We start from the raw sequence: 16,527 nt of genomic DNA on the forward strand, positions 1-16,527 counted from the left end.
ACGGAGGGTTAAAAATAACACGCACGGTTTGTTCTGTCTATGCAAACACTCACTCTGAAGCAAAGCTTTAGCGCTTGCCTCCACTGATTTGTTCCCTCCAGTAACACGTCCCCCCCTCACCCTCCCCATAGCAGAAGGTTACCCTGCGGTCCAGTGCCAGTTCCCCAGGCGCCGAGCCCGCTGCTCACCCAGTCCAACCCCAACCTCTCCGGCCAACAGCATCACGGCTCATCGGAGGTTGGCACGCTGCAGTGCCAGAGTCCTGCCCATCGCTGCCTCCCCGGCCAGGGCCCGGCTCTGAATGAAGACACCAGCAGCGCGACTACACCCGGTAAAGAGGCTGACGCACACACACACACACACACACACACACACGGCACAGTGGCAAACAAGATCAGGAGAGCTGAACATTCATGTATGCATTCACCCTGGAACTGTGTTGACTCACTAATCCATATGCATAGAATACATCAAATGCTCCGTTGCGCGTGGAGAAGGTCTCTGACTGTTCCCCGTCTTCACACACAGTGCACAGCCGCTCGTCCCCAGCAGACGCGTGCACGCCTCCCAACCAAAAATCCCGTGTGAAAAAAAAGGTGTCGAAGACTTCAGCGTACAGAAGAGATCCGCAAGGAGGTGAGTGAGTTCGGATCCCGTCGGTTCAGACATATGGGGGACAGCAACGCCTCCATCGTTGACTTCAGTGTGTGTTATTGAACATATGGGACAAAGAGTTGAGGGGTAAAGGTGCTATTCAAATGTTCTCAGTGGCGGAATATGAAGCTATGCTGCAAAAGAGAAAAATCCTGTCTGGGCTTATTTTTCTTTAGTATTCATCGGTCTTTTGTCAGTGAGTGAATAAATAATAGCCCGGCAAGCACACCGCGTGAGTGAATCCCTACAGCTGTGTGCACAGAGGCGAGCGTGAGGCCAGTGTTCCTGCTTCTATGCATGGCTTTGGCCTGTGATCTTAGCTCACAGACACACTGCCCTCACCGAAACTGGAACTCTAAAGGATCTAAAGCAGCGCTGCGTTGTGAATCCAGGAACCAATTAAACCACACACAGCCCTCATTTTAAAAAGCAGAACGTCAGTGGTAAAAAAAGTTCCCCTGTTTTCTGAAGGAAGGCGACGCTGGAACTCCAGTTCTCTCCGTGATGCACATGACTAAAACAAACATATCTGTTTTTAAAGATAACAGGAACCGGACACTAAAATTAGCATCAACGCATCGACTTAAAACAGCAACAGAAACTCGTCATGCGTGTTTTGTTTTATCGCTCCTCTCCGCTCAGACCTGCCCCCCCCTCCGGAGCCGCCCCCAGGGGAGGACAGGTTGCGGGGCCCCCAGGGTGGCGTGGAGGCCGGCAACGCGGTGAACGGCGCCCTGTCCTCCCTGGAGAGGAGCGAATACAGCAGCAGCAGCAGCAGCCACCAGCGGAAAGGCTCGGGACAAAGACACACCGCCGACAGTAAGAGGGAGCGTAGCGTTCATGTCCTCGTCCTGTTCTGAAGCAGCGGAGTATCACGCCATGTTTGAGTCGAAGTTGTGTCACATGTTTAACATGCAGCTGTGCTCCTAAGTTGGTGGCCATGAATACGAAAAGCACGAGCTGTTTGTTATAAAGTCCAGAAAGCCTGCAGCAAGAGAAAATAAGAGACATTTTGGGCTTTTCCTTCTCATATAAAACAGTTACAGCTAATGCATGCACGATGCCTGCATTAAATATAGACAAGTGGAAGGAATTCACAGCGGGTGATTTTGCAAATCTTACCTCGAGCTGCTTTAAACTGTGGTTCCTCCAGCAGATATACTGTATATATTAACCATACTATATATATATATATGGCTGCACTTCCTCACAGACTAACAGTTAACCTCGTCTCTGTCACCATCGCCTCCTCAGATGAGGAGATGGTGCCGTACGGCAGCAAGGCCGGATACCTCTCCAGGAGTCAGATGTCCAGTAACTGCTCGACCACAGGAAGCTCCTCGTCCAGAGGCTCCACGGGCTCCCGAGGGCTCAACTCGGCCCGGAAACACAACGAGGTAGGATCCAGCAGCAGCGACGCTAATGACTTCATAATTTCCCCGCAGGTTTTTTTTTTTTTTTTTTATGCAAGAGGAAAAAAATCTTCCTTTTCACCTCAAACGTTTTTTGAATAATTGATGCTTTCAGATATTCATGAGCGCGGGAACAAAGACTCTTCCTGCCATGGAGAGGTTCATGTGGTTTAGTTTTATCTACACGTCATTACTTGCGCTCCATAAAACACACATAATCTTAAACGTGCACGCGCATATAAAGAGCTTCCACATTCCCTTGTTGCTCACACACACACTCGCACACACAGATCTACCATTACGTCTACTCAGGATGGGCTTTACGGTGAGAAGCGCCGCTCTCTGGAGTGCGCTTCACTGCGGGCTCCTCTAAAGGCAGCCGCCCTCGCCTCTTTAATGGCGGAACGAGCTGTGCCAGCCGCATGCAAAGCTCTGCGGGTATGTTGGTGCCGGGGAGGCGAGCTCGAGTTGGACGCCTCCCCTCCACATTACTGTCGGTAAGGCCGATAGAGAGCATGGGGAGGGGTGTAAATCAGGACACAGCAGAAGCCTGGCTGCGCCCTGTCCTCCAGTAGAAGCGTCCTCGTGGGACTCCGCGGCCGCTCCGTCTCCACCGGACTCTCCTGATGATCTCCGTCTGTCGAGGTCCGGTTACCCAATGAAGCTACGAAGCCTTTCCTCTGTTGCTGCAGAACAAAAATATCTCTCGCTGTATTACTTTGGATTTCTAAATATTGAATTGACAAATCGCTCCAGTCATTTTCAATTAAACCTTAATATTACTCTTAATCTCCACTTAAGACTCTCCTATATTATTTAAATATCCAATTTTACTTTTTGCTTCAAACTTCTATTCACAGCTTGATTATCCATCTTTGTATTTTTTTTAATTTGTGTAGCGATATCACGCTTTAATACAAGTAAAAGTGCTGCTGGTCCCAGAGGGCTTTCAAGCTGTTTATTGAGAAGAAGAAACTGAACCCATAAAGAACGACTCATCCTCCAGAAGAAAACAAACCAAATGAAATCAGCAAATTTGCCGATTCCTTCTTTGATGAATGAAATGAAAAGATGTAATCTGAGTTTTCCAGATTACAGCCATTAGTTACAGCGGTGGTTCTCAACAAATAATCACTTGTAAATAAAGGTATATCTGTGCCAAAATAACTAATATTTGGCACTTATTGTGGCTGCAATTAACCTGTTTTGTACTGAATATCTTTTCAAGATAATAACAATAACTTGTGCCAAAGAAAAGAGACACACAGTAGTGCAGATATGTGTGAGCCATCCCGTTGTATCAGCATCAGTAGCTGCAATGAGCTGCTTTCCTCTACAAATCTTTTTAAAACGCGGTTTCAGGCTTGACACGGCCGCTCTCAATTCATACTCAATATTGAGCTTGGATCTGTATTTTCTTTCGAGGCGCAACAGTAGAAAAGTCTTGGCAATACGCCCCAAATCTAGGCCGTCAAAATAAAATAAATAATAATAACTCATCCATTCCCCTCGGCCCGCCTGTAATACCATTACGCCCCACTAGAGGGCCGCGCCCCACTGTTTGAGAACCACTGAATTACAGGAACGACTCGTAGTTGGTTCGCACCACCGCTCGGAGGTCGCTGCTGTTGCTGTCCTGGGTTCAGCTGTCAGTATGGCAACAACCTTGAGAACGTTGACAGGAAATGACATTGTGTTTATGGGAACCGAGCAGCGTGGCGGCTTTGATGCTTTAGAGGGGTAGCTGTTAGCTTTAATGCAGTAACCTGAGGCGTCGCCGTAAAGCCTCCTGTGCGAGCAGAGGGAAAGGACGGCCCTGTCCCGGGGTCGCTCCACGCTGACCTCAGCACACGTCCCACATGGGAATGTAGCAAAGCAACTTGTAAAAGGGACACGCACACACACACACACACACACACACACAATTGTTGCTTTCACTCACTCTCAACACACATACACACAGGGCTCCCTTGTATCTGGAGCCTCTCAGGTCACTCCCCCCCCCCCCCCCCCACACACACACACACCCCCGTGGAGCAGTAAGCAACACCTCACCCCCCGCCCTGACCCTCATTGACTGCTACTGGCCTTTTCACGCCTTCCCAGGAACATGAAAGCTTTGCAGTAAAGTTTGGGGGTGTTTCTCCAGGAAGTCTGGCTTGGGTTACCCCGTCGTCCCGCGGTGCTGCTGACTGCTATCTCTGCCCTTTGACCCCGGCGGACAACCAGGCGGTTGTTGCTGTCCTCGGCTCTGTTACATGAGCTCTGAGGCCGGGGACACAATAGCATGTGTATCAGAGAACGGGAGAACCGATACGGAGCCATTCTTATTGGATGGGCATGGATGTGTGTGTGTGTGTGTGTGTGTGTGTGTGTGTGTAGTCGATGCTAAGGCCATGGAAGGGTTCCCTGTAGAATCTTTCGCCGATATGAGGACAAGCCGAAGAACCTTATATGGTTCTTGTTGGCACCTTTATTTCTAGTGCCCTCCCTCCGTGTACTCCTCTCCATCCTCTTCCTCCTCTTCCTCCTCTAACAGAATACATTTCTGTCGTGTGGCTGAGACTTTCCTGATGTTCTGTTTCCGTGTCCCCTCGCTGTGTTTGACTCATGGTGTGTGAGGGATGCTGGTGCTCAGTGTTCAGTGGGACTAAACAGGAAGGAGGACAGAATGACAGGAACACGCGTGTCACCATCACATGCGTGTTCCTGAAGCTCACTGCTACATCAGTGCTGCAGCTGAAGCTCCTCTTCTGGAACATGAATGATCAAGGGAAGGAGCCGTAGAGGATTTACTGAGCATCTTCACACTAAATGATTCCAAGTTCCTTTGTGTGGTTTACAGCATCACACTGAAGTAGTGAGTGGTGTATATTTGATATATTATGTATAGATATGTATGTGTATAGAGAGAGGAAGAGGGAGGGAGAGAGAGGTTTATAAATCACCACATTACTTTAAAGTGTTTCAGCATCCCAAGCTTTAAAGTTAAGATGTCACAAAGCGCTTCACAGTGGGCTCTTGAATGCTACTGAAGCGTGTCGAAATGTAAAGAATGGTCCTTCCACATACTACAGACCTCATGACAACATTGACCAGGATTCTACACCCTGCAGTCGGCCCCCTGTGTTCTTATTGTGTAGAAACTGAAGCACGTGAGCAGTTGTCTGCATTGATTTTTCGGAGTCCAGCCGCGTTGTATGTCGTAGTTTTCATTTGTATTGAAGTTCTGATACTTTTGTCTTGCCAGGAGATGAGATAAGGACAGCAGTGATGTCGATGCCGCCATCCTCCTCCATCTTACCGCCCGTGGACTCAAAGAGCAGGACGAGAGCCGGAGGCTGTGTTCCAGGACGCTCCCCTCTGGCCACGCTGTGAAAGAAAGCAACAACGGACTTTACATCCTCATCTTTTATTTCTTTTTGGTATTACTACGATTATTTATGGGCAAACGAGTTCATTCCTCTGATTTGTAAATATCTGTGTCTGTACTGTTCTTTTGTGGGCTCTGGATACAGGGAAAGAGACGTATATTGTATTTATGAGGATAGAAAAAAAAAGAAAAAAAAATAGTCTGTTATTATGAAAAAAAGAAGAAAAAAAAAAGATCATGTCTTCTTGAATGTGCCAACCTTTTTTTGTCAAAATGTATACTTTTTTGGGAAAAAGCATTAACTGCTGTTGCACTCTCATGTTGTCATGACAAAAACAACAGAAAATATGAAGCACAAAGTGTGTTTGCTGGTCGAAAAAAGCCAAAACGAGCGGGTTCTCGCTCCCGGGAAAGGAGAGCCCCAGACCCCCCCCCCCCCCCCCCCTCATCCACTCCGAGCGCTCTCCCAGCGGGACCCCTGCACCCATCTAGTCCGCTAAGAATGTCGTACTTTTCTATGTTCCTCTGCAGCGAAGCGGTCCGGTGTGCCAGCAGACAGACGAGCTTTATAAAAGTTTGATTGTAACCCCGCCCTCCTCCTCCTCCTCCTCTTCCTCCTCCTCTTCCTCCTCTTGGTCGTCTGAGGGACTGTTTGCTGCAGTTGTGAGATCACATTTGCATATACTCCTTCCAAAACAAACAAAAACAATGTCTGTGGACTGACTTTTTTTGTACTCTTGTTGTTTTGTAAATGTACAATAAAATACATTTGCTGATCGGACCCTGTACTGGTTTGTTGGGAGCAGCTCTCAGGTGTGTGTGTGTGTGTGTGTGTGTGTGTTTACAGTAGAACCTCGTCTTGTCCATGTTATTCCATGTCACAGGAAAGTCAAAGCAAGACAAACGGGACATTTAATGATCAAAAGTAGTGTCAATAAGTGCCTCATGTTGCCTCATATCAGCTTCCGCTGAACTTAAGAATGCACAAACCAGGACTGTGGATGCTGTCCTCCATCTCTCAGACTTTCTCTCAGTGCTTTCATGCTTTCATCGTACTTGTGGATGTGAGTTTTGTTAGACAGACTGGAAAAAAATGGCATTGCATCTTAGGTAAAATATCAATTCATAACATGGAGCACCTTTATTACACATTGTGATTTTGTTTGATTGTTTTTTGCACGTGTGATGTGCTGCTGATTTAAACCTGCATTGCAAGTGACCTTTAAAGGTCACTTAAGTGACACTTATCAGTCACATGAAGATAACGTTTGCTTATGACGCGTCACCAATAAGTTTCAACGGAGTCAACTAAGAGAAAATAATACAGTTTCCGTTTACAACATGAACCACGTGGGGAAGTGCGTTCCCCTAGAAAATGAACAGAGAACCCCTTCAACTCTCTGGCCGTACTTTCCAGTCAGACCGAAATAAAGAAATCAAAACGTCCTCGTCGCTGAAGTTGTGTTTGCTTCCTAATCTCCCGCCGCCCCGGCCGTCCTCCAGCGTCACCGAGCTTTGCACCTGGCTGCTTCTGCTCGCCCCGAGGAGCACGAAGTTGCCAAACTCTCAGCTCCGAGAGTGCAGCCCACACTCCTGCTGTCCGCCTGAGACAAGGGATGCATCGGCCTCTAGTGCTCTACAGATGCTCGCTGTGCTGTGACACACACACACACACACACACACACACACACACTGAGGCCGCGGGGTGTTCCTGGTCTCGGTGCTCTGTGATGAGCTGAGAGCAGCCCGCTGAGATGCTGCAGCAGCGGCCGGGTTGTGGTCCTCAGATGGAGGCGCAGGGAGGCGGCAAACGCGTGGGAGGAATGTGTTGCGATTTAAATGACGTGGCTGTTTAGGGGTCTGATATAAGGACCAACAAGACCCCTTTCATCACCTACACACCGTATTTCATATTTCAGTGTGATACACGCTTGTTTTTCTTTATATTTTACTTTGTGCTTTCTGAATGACTTCATTTTATGATGTTCTATATTATGATTCAGATGAATTTAGAGAGGGGGAGAGCGCTCTAACTCTCCTGTTATATTCTTTTTATGAGCAGATTTAATCGGGGATCAGTCGTGACCTGACCCCAAATACCAGCATTAAAGAACCGCGTGTGGGCTGTAAAGTGGATTTCAAAAGCTTCCGTTTCATTTGGTCTTCTAATTGGATTTATTTTTAAAAATAAATACACATGCGATATTTCCTGCCTTCTGGTTTGATTCTTGGTTTTTAACAATGTGGTATTTCTGTATTTAGGATAAGCTCTGAGCCTGTGACCCTCAGGACATCACTGTCGCTTCATGTTGGTGAGTGTTGGGGCAGATCAGCTGTTTTCTCTGTGACGAGCGCGCTCTGCATCCAGGAAATATCAGCGCAGTACTTGAGTTTCATGTGTTTGATTTCTGTCTTTCTTTTCTTGTTACTTTATACCGTAAAAGTTGTGTTACAAGCTGCTCCTACCTTCGGTGGTGGTTGTCCCCGCCGATGTCGCAACCAACCCCAAGGTTGTCAATTTAAATCATTCACCAGTCTGTCAATGACCTGGATCAAAAACTAGATAAATATAACCTTTTTCTTTGTTTTTATTATTTATTCACAGTAACGATAATCATTGATAAAGCAGGTTTTGCTCCAAGGAAATGAATTACAGTAAGATTGTTCTTCTTCTTCTTCTTCTTCTTCTTCTTCTTCTTCTTCTTCTTCTTCTTCTTCTTCTTCTTCTTTTTAATATCTCACAACCCCTCACATTGAGGGCCTAACTTGACCCTTTTTGGATTAAACTAGCTGACTGTATATGAAGTAACGCGCTGCTAATCTACTGATGCATCATTATTAACAATCTAATAATACCATCTCTAATATGACATCCCTCAGGGCACATGTTGCCAGCAGAGCCTCTGCTTGTACTCTGAATACATGCAGTAAAAGTAGTGAGAACGCGTTGCTGTTCTTTCACTGAATGCAGAACTTTCTACATTGTTCTATCCGTTCTTTTGCTTCCATAAAGAATAACTTCCATAAAGAACAGCTCTTCCATCACTGGCTGTTTTACTGCCAGATGATGATTCCATGTGTGATGTTTGCTTTGAGAAACAATCAAGCATTGCTATTTACTGTAATTGTTTTGCGCTGAAAGGTGTTTGAGACGCAGTGATTCATTTCCTAAGGACTCAATAAATTTTTTTTTTAAAAAACACTGTATAAGAGCTATTTTCCAAATGTTCAGTCTGAGTCTCTGTGTCGGCGGGGGAGTCGCCGGCGTCCCACGACGACCTCCCACAGATCATGAAGCGCACGAGGTCGTTAGCATTCATGAGCCTGTGGGATTAAAAAACAAACAAGAGCAAAGGACAGCAGATAAGAACGATGGGAAGATTTACGTGACTGACCTTCTCCGAGCGTGACCCGGCACCCCGTACCCTTTGCATGCTCCCCTCCCTCCCCTCCCTCTTCCTTCACTTCCCTCCTTCTCCCTTTCCCCTCGACCATAAATCACGGCGCTCATTCATTAGGCCGGTGTCAGGGCCAGGACGCCCAGCGGGCTGGAGGGAGAGGGCCGGCGGCCTGAGAGGAGAGACGGAGGCAGAAAAGACAGGATGAAAAGGAGGGACGGCTCATTCAGAGCGCCGCTCCCTCATTTCCAAAATGCAACACGCCAATTTCCATGTTAATTTTCCCCGTGACAGCGGAGATGGATGCTGGTGACTTTTGGGGCTGATGTGATGCAAACATGCACATTAAGATGAAGCCATTATGTCGGCAGCAGGTCAGACGACGGAGACGGTAAATGATTTAGAGGCGTGCAGAGCAACAAACCACTCAACACATTGAAGCCGTGTTACAAAAGGATCAATATTTTACCCTTTTTTTCTGTGATAATGGATATTTTTTTAAAGATGTACACCACAGATCGGGTCAACTGGCTGAAAGTTACCAGCGTGGACAGACCCTTTGAGTAAAAAACAATGTGCTGGTTCATCATGTGATCGTCCCTTCAGCATCTGTCAATACAACAAACGTAGCTGTCGGGGTTGAAACCATCTGAGAAACGTTTAATTACACCACCTCCAAGAATAGTACTAACTAGTTCAAAATTATGTAGGTAAGAGATTAAAAAAAGAGAAACAAAACCTCTAAAAAGCTGTTTCATATATTTTATTTATCTATTTCGTGATACAGGGACCGCCAGCGGCCGACTCCGCTGGTTGTATAGAAGTATATGCTTCATGTGCTACAGCTGCATTCTCTCTGCTGAGCACCAGGGGCCGACTCCTCTGGTTGTATAGAAGTCTTCTTTAATACAGCATGATGTTCACTGAGTAAATGACGGTCATTTAGAGTCAAACAGTAAAAGTAAGTACATTCCGTTCACTGGTCGTCAAAATAAAAGATATTCACGGCCAATATGATGAACTTGAGGAGTTGTCAAACCGATGGGAGACGTCACGATGACCACGGACATTTCTCATCGACGGTTTGTGGCGTGCACTCGGCCATAGACGGGTGTAAGGAGCGGACATAGTGGACTCAGGTTTGGATGTTTTAGCTGGAACTCAAGACATTGTTGACCAGAGTTGACCAATCTCACAGTAAACATGCTCATGTAAAGATACCGGGGCGTGTGCATGTATGTGTGTGTGTGTGTGTGACTGACAGGGCAGTACTGAAGCCGATCAGCATATGGGACCCATTGATTTGCAGTTAATTGAATGATTACCACTTTGGCATGCAACGCCACAGTGAGCCACCGCTGTGGGTCGATGTGAGCGTGTCACCGCCACCTGAACGCACGGGAGCAGGAATTAGTTGACACGGACGCAGCTCCTGTCGTCACCCGGAGCGCCGCTGCCTGGATTATACGCTGCCTTATCTCTCTTATCTATTTTCCTCTCCCGTTGTGTTCTATTTCTGCTCTTATACTCTATTTGCGTCGATTCCCTGAATCCTATTACGTTTGTGGTCGAAAAAGTAACCTCATTTCCACGCGGGTCAATAAAGTTTTATCGTGTTGTGTAAATAGTGGCATCTGTAAAGTAATTGCATTGGAGCTGCTGCCTTGAGCTTTGCACTACGACAGCATGTAAACGCAATAGTGTAAAGCTGCCAAGTGATTTAATAAGTTTCACATAAACGTTAAGTATAAAGTGCTAAAAGGGTCTGGTTTCATGAGCAGGGTGATGTTCCACCATGTTGGACTGGCTGTTTGGCATTAAAGCCAGAAGCAGCTAATTACACTCACACACCACTGCCCTTGTGTTTAAGTCTGGTCTGAGGATGCTAATTATCCATTGGGTTGAATAACAGACTGCGGGGAAGACACACAATGCGTGTGTGTGCGTGTGTGTGTGTGCATGTGTGTCTGTGCATGGTTTCAGGCCATGTCTAGTGTGGGTCACTGGTTTGCTGACTTGCTATAAAAAGCTGGTATTTTGGCATCCACCAAAATCTGTGATGCACAAATCCCGAGGGCCGCGAGCATGCATGTATCTGTGTGTGTGTGTGCGTGTGTACGTGTGTGTACGTGTGTGCATATGAAAGAGAAAGACAAGCAGACATACATTCGTGCTTGGTTCCTCGCTCTGTGCGCCTCATAGCGTGTGTTCTGGTCTGTCAGTGCGCTGCTCACAGGAGCTGGGGGCTTCATGTAGAAACATATGGCCTTTAGTGAGGAGACATATGAAGGATAATCTCTTTGGCAGTCCACTCCACACACACACACATACACAAACACACACATGGGAGGGACACACGTAGACATAATCCACCGCTTGCTGCATTGCATAAAGATGAAATACATTTGACATGATGTGAGAGTTTAACGTGGTTCAGAGCTTGATGTTTGTGGTGAGAGTCTGATCTGTTTCTGTAATTATTCAAGTTTTCTGCCTGCTTTGACTTCCCTCCTAATTGCGGGTCTGCTTGACTTCATCTGACAGCTGCAAACGAAGCAGGCTGATTATCTTCAAAATGAAATTCCAAAAGGAAGAAGACATGAAAAATGCTCAACCTTAATTCTTTCATATTTTTTTGCAGTGGAACAAAGTCTCCTCTCTTGAAAAGAAAAGAAAAAGTCCTGTACCATTAGTGCAGACACTATTCCTCAAAGGGCCTTAGTTCTTTCTGATACCCCCAATTAGGCAACAGAACACGTGTTCATGTAATGATGATGGTCGTAAAAATAGCATATGTTATGACATAAAAAACAGCGAAATGCAACAAAACGTGCTGATGTACTGACTCACATCATAAGTGAAGAAGTGCAAGATGATGGGCCATGTTTCGCATATTGCTTGGCTTTGATCACATTTACATGAATAGTGCCCCGATATAATAACCCCTATTTGCTCGGTGGCCCATTTCAGAACCGCGTTGTGGACCATGAACTACACACCACGACACGTCGGTGGACGAAGAGCGTCAGTGAAGGACCCGAGCTGTGCAGCTGAATGATGCTTATTGGAGAGGTGTGAGCTCTACTACTCAACGAACAACATCCTCATGGTTATTCATAGATTATTGACTGTGTGATTGAATTATTCTGCAAGTGTATTTGGCAGGAACCGGCAGGAACCGAGTGTATTCAAATAATGAATCAAAGATAGCATCAGTGCTAATATACACCCAGGCCCACTCCATATTTTGTGTATTGTTGTTTCATGGGTTTTACTTGGTAAGACTGGTGCTCTTATTGCTCTCACACTAAAGGGTCGGATTGGTCTGCTAACCACGTCCTTTCTGAGTCTCACATTCCCGGTTTCATAGCATGATACTGCTATTTTTAAAAGCCATAGCAGAAACACGAACAATGGATCCCGCTGAAGAACGTTTGGCTGAAGAGGTCCTGCAAATATGAGCATTTATATAACCCGTCTGACGGAGTATGAGGACACGCAGATGGCAGTGAATTCCTGGCGGGAGATATCGGTGAACGTCGGTGTGCAGGTCGACTCTAAACGGTCGTTGCGCCGCCTACTGTTCTGGCGTATGGAAAAGGCACGAGAACCATAAACCAAAACAAGGCCGTCGATGCAACTGCGTGGCCAGCAGCAGTTGTAGTTGCAAGAGTGTATATCGCCCTTTATGCAGCATCACCAGATGACACATTGAAGGAGATTCATGAGGGCAACTCACCCTGTGACTCCAGCAGAGAGATTACACTGCACTCACATTCTGCTGCTATAGGCTTAGACTGCTGGAGGACATCTTAGGATACACTGAGCTCCTCTCTCCTCTTCGCTCTCTCCTTCTGGGTGAATTAATGTCTCTTTGATGCACATTACTAACTTCCTTGCCCTAAGTTTCCAAGTCTGGAGCCAGTCCTGCCTCCTGTCTCCTGTCTCCTGCCTCCTGCCTCCTGTCTCCTGCCTCCTGTCTCCTGCCTCCCATGGCAGCCCTGCTGGTGCCCTCCTCTCTACCTCCTTCTGCTGACATGGATCGTGGTTATCTGGATCGTGGTCCATGCCTGCTACTTAGTATATGAATCATTTCTGTCATTTTCATTAAATGTGCTGTAACTCTGTCACAATGTTCATCCTGGTCACATGACATCTATTGCTTGTGTCCATCCGGGGAGAGGAATCCTCCTCTGTTGCTGTCCCGATGGTTTCTTCCTTTTTACCGTGTGAAAAGCTGTTTACTCATTTTCGGGGAGTTTTTCCTGATCTCATGTGAGGTCACATATGTGTACAGATTGTAAAGCCCTCCGAGGCAAATTTTAATTTGTGATTTTAGACTCTGCAAAATAAACTGAATTGAGCGTTACACAGACCAGCTGAGCGATACGTTGACAGGAATGATCTGTCGTCTGGTTCTCAACGTTGACACGAGGTGTCGTGAGGTCATCAAGGTGACGGGATGGGCCTAAATAAACTACTGCCAATACACAGCTGGGAACGTGAATGATCGTGTGACTTCTATGTTTTTTGTTTCTTTCTTCACTACTCTGAAGAGCAGCTGGAGAAGCTCAGAGAGGCTCATCAGAAGCTCCGCCCCCTTAAAGAGGAGAGCGATGACGAGCAGCGGAGGCTGGACCCACTCAGAGCGATGAAACAGCAGGACGACATGACATTGTGTGTATGACATAAATATGTGACACAACTCTCATAGTGTGCCACAGACATGTGATAACTAGTCGATTAGTCATGGACGCCATAGAACAAATATCATAAAATGTCATAAAAAAGTTATCTGATCCATAAAAGAAAATCAACTCTAGTAATATTAATAGTAATAATACTTTTTTTTTCCCATTTCATGGCATACATGTGTATTGGCTACCATACAATGATACTTTTATGTGGCATAGTATACAATTTGTATTGCATACTGTACCACTTCATATATCATCAGATTATTATAGTATACTAGACCATGGCATTATTTTTACAGTGACATTTTTATAGATATATCATAACTCTTGTATGTCATTCAATACTAAGATTTGTTATGTCTATTTCATGGCAAACTATATTATGGCATTATTAATGACATTTGAATGTCATACTATATGGTTATATTTGTTATGGCACACTATGATATTTAATTTCATGTGTATTAAAATTCACTTTGCATCACCTTCTGTTTCCTCGTGTCTCTCTGCATTTGGGTCCAGACCCTGCAGCCGATTCTGCCCCGCGACCTTTACTGTGGTATTTATTGTATTTGATGGAAAACTAGTCTATGATATTTATATGGCATATTATTAATTTATGATGGAATTATTCATTTAATTTGTATGGCATACTGTTTCTGTGAGGGGCCTCGTCACACCTGTCTGTGTGGGAGGGGCCTCATCACGCTTGTTTGTGTGGGAGGGGTCTCCATCACACCTGTCTGTGTGGGAGGGGCCTACTTCACACCTGTCTCTGTGGGAGGAGTCTCGAGTTACACCTGTCACTGTGGGACGGGCCTCGTCACACCTGTCTGTGTGGGAGTGGCCTCCGTCACACCTGTCTCTGTGGGAGTGGCCTCCGTCACACCTGTCTGTGTGGGAGGGGCCTCCACCACACCTGTCTCTGTGGGAGTGGCCTCCGTCACACCTGTCTGTGTGTGTGAAGGCCCGACTGCTTTTTATCACAGCATCTAAGTGAGAAAGAAAGCAACGTGTTTGAAAACAAAACTATTTATGCTGTATGACCCCCCCCCCCCCCACACACACACACACACACACACACATAGCAGGAGCATCTGCACTCTGGAGACAGCTAGCTAGCAGAGGAGGGAGGAGGAAAACATGAGAGCTGTCACCGCAAGATGGTCGATTTATTGATTGTGTTCAAGTGTTCCAAAAATCGAATAATGTGAGGCGTTAAATATGGAGTAAGTCCTGCGTTGTGGTCCTTTAAGGTCAGTGGACGACACTAGACCAGCTGTGATGTCACTGACCTGGGCTGGATGTGCATATATGTGTACATGTGTGCTGGATCACAAACAGCGTGTGAGAGTTCCCGTGGTGGATGGTACCTTCAGGTAATCCTGGACCATCTGCTAAATCCGGGGGAGCAACTCCTGATCTGATCCAGGACGCTCGTCAGGAATCCACAAGCGTCCTGAGCACACAGAGAAGCAACCATCAGGGTGCAGTTCCACAACGAGAACCAACAACCCGTGATCCTGGGTGCCTGAACCGAGAGCGACATGCTCGGATCTTCTGGAGGAGGCGAAGCAAACCGTGGTGGTGGTGAGTGTTTGCTGTTGGTGTTTGTCAAACAGTGAGCTTTAGACGTGTGAGTGTCAACGCATTGATCATCAGGAAACGCATCAGTCGAATCCATTTCGAGGTGACCTGCAGGTTATTGTTTAAACCGGGGAGACTCCCTCCAGCACAGGGTCCTTGGTCATGGTCTCCTGAGGGCCGTTTACAAGCTCTTCAGTTCTCTACAATACTTAAAATCTCACGTTTGATATTATATTTGTAATACGTATATTTAGTACACGTCTTCACACTAAACACAAACCATTTAAACAACTTGTTTTAACTCAGAAGCCCAGCCAGACTCTCAGTGTCTCGAGAGCGGAGCTCCTTTCTGGTTAATCCGGCTTGAGGACCTGAAGGGGCGTAGATACTTGAGTCAGAGCCTCTGTGTAAAGAAATTGTTATTATTATTAGTAGTAGTAGTAGTATAATTATAAAGGGCTCATTCAAAAGTCCATTCAAAAAACAGTGTCTGTGTTTATCTTGTTATCCAACCAAGCAGATATCACACTCAGCTCTGAAGCGAAGAATCATTTTTCCTAAACGCTCAGTCATTTGTGGGTATAGCAAAATGTATAAATAAAATATGAGAGTTCTACCTGCAGCTCAGGCGTACAGTGAGACAGAATTCAAGCCAAACGTTCCACTGCGTGTGTTTTCCCAGCATCCCTCATGTCCCACAGTTCTCTCTCTTCTCTACAAAGTGAGCTGGAATTAACTGGCTGACTTCCTGTTGATGTGTTTTTTTTCTCTCTCTCGGTACATCTTACGAACCACGGACATGCTGAATGAGAAAACCGGACTAAAAATAACACCGGTACCTGAATACACCTTCAATGAACAGTCTGCCGTTCTCTTATGTGTCAGAACAGAGACGCAGCAGCAGCAGCGTTATTAGGACGGCTTCCAAAACACTGCTGAGCCTCACAAGTTCCCTAGTCCCTTCATCCCTCACTCCCTCACTCACTTCCTCCCTCCCTCCCTCCCTCCCTCACTCCTGTGCATCCACATCCTCCATCCAGTGCACAATGACGGACCAGCAGTGGGTCTGGATGAGCTCCTCTCTCCTCTCCAGATGGCGTCCAGTGGGAGGAGCCTAAACGTTTTGAAGCTGCTGCAGGTAGAACAGCAGCGGCTTCACCGACGAGGAGAGGAATCTGAGAAATGAAGTTTATTTCATTCCAAATGAATAAATCTATGTGTGTCACTCTAATGCAGGGGGTTTCACTGTCTTGTTTTATGGTCTATTGTGCTACGACCATTTGTCGAACACTTTCATGGCATTTTATGACACTTTCATGGCATTTTATGACACTTTCATGGAATTTTTTGCCATCCAATATTGGACTTTTTATGACGACTACTGCTAGTATTGCTCCTACAAAAGC

General features: G+C 46.2%; 1 protein-coding gene across 2 annotated transcripts in view; it reads left to right on the plus strand.

Moving 5' to 3' along the window:
* Window positions 1-6,215, plus strand: part of robo3 (roundabout, axon guidance receptor, homolog 3 (Drosophila)) — a 77,855-nt gene extending 71,640 nt beyond the window's left edge. Inside the window, exons 23-27 of one of the 2 annotated variants that reach the window (XM_068599794.1) lie at window positions 132-331; window positions 529-636; window positions 1,297-1,473; window positions 1,909-2,051; window positions 5,317-6,215. In XM_068599794.1, the coding sequence (XP_068455895.1) occupies window positions 132-331; window positions 529-636; window positions 1,297-1,473; window positions 1,909-2,051; window positions 5,317-5,328 (640 nt within the window). In that variant the 3' untranslated portion in view covers window positions 5,329-6,215. The remainder of the gene's footprint in view (window positions 1-131; window positions 332-528; window positions 637-1,296; window positions 1,474-1,908; window positions 2,052-5,316) is intronic. The other variant, XM_068599795.1, reaches the window with a different exon arrangement.
* The last annotated feature ends 10,312 nt before the right edge of the window (window positions 6,216-16,527 follow it).

Source organism: Clinocottus analis, unplaced genomic scaffold, assembly GCF_023055335.1.
Source record: "Clinocottus analis isolate CAN_PGR_092001 unplaced genomic scaffold, fCliAna1.0.p SCAF_5, whole genome shotgun sequence".
Classification (NCBI taxonomy): Eukaryota; Metazoa; Chordata; class Actinopteri; order Perciformes; family Cottidae; genus Clinocottus; species Clinocottus analis.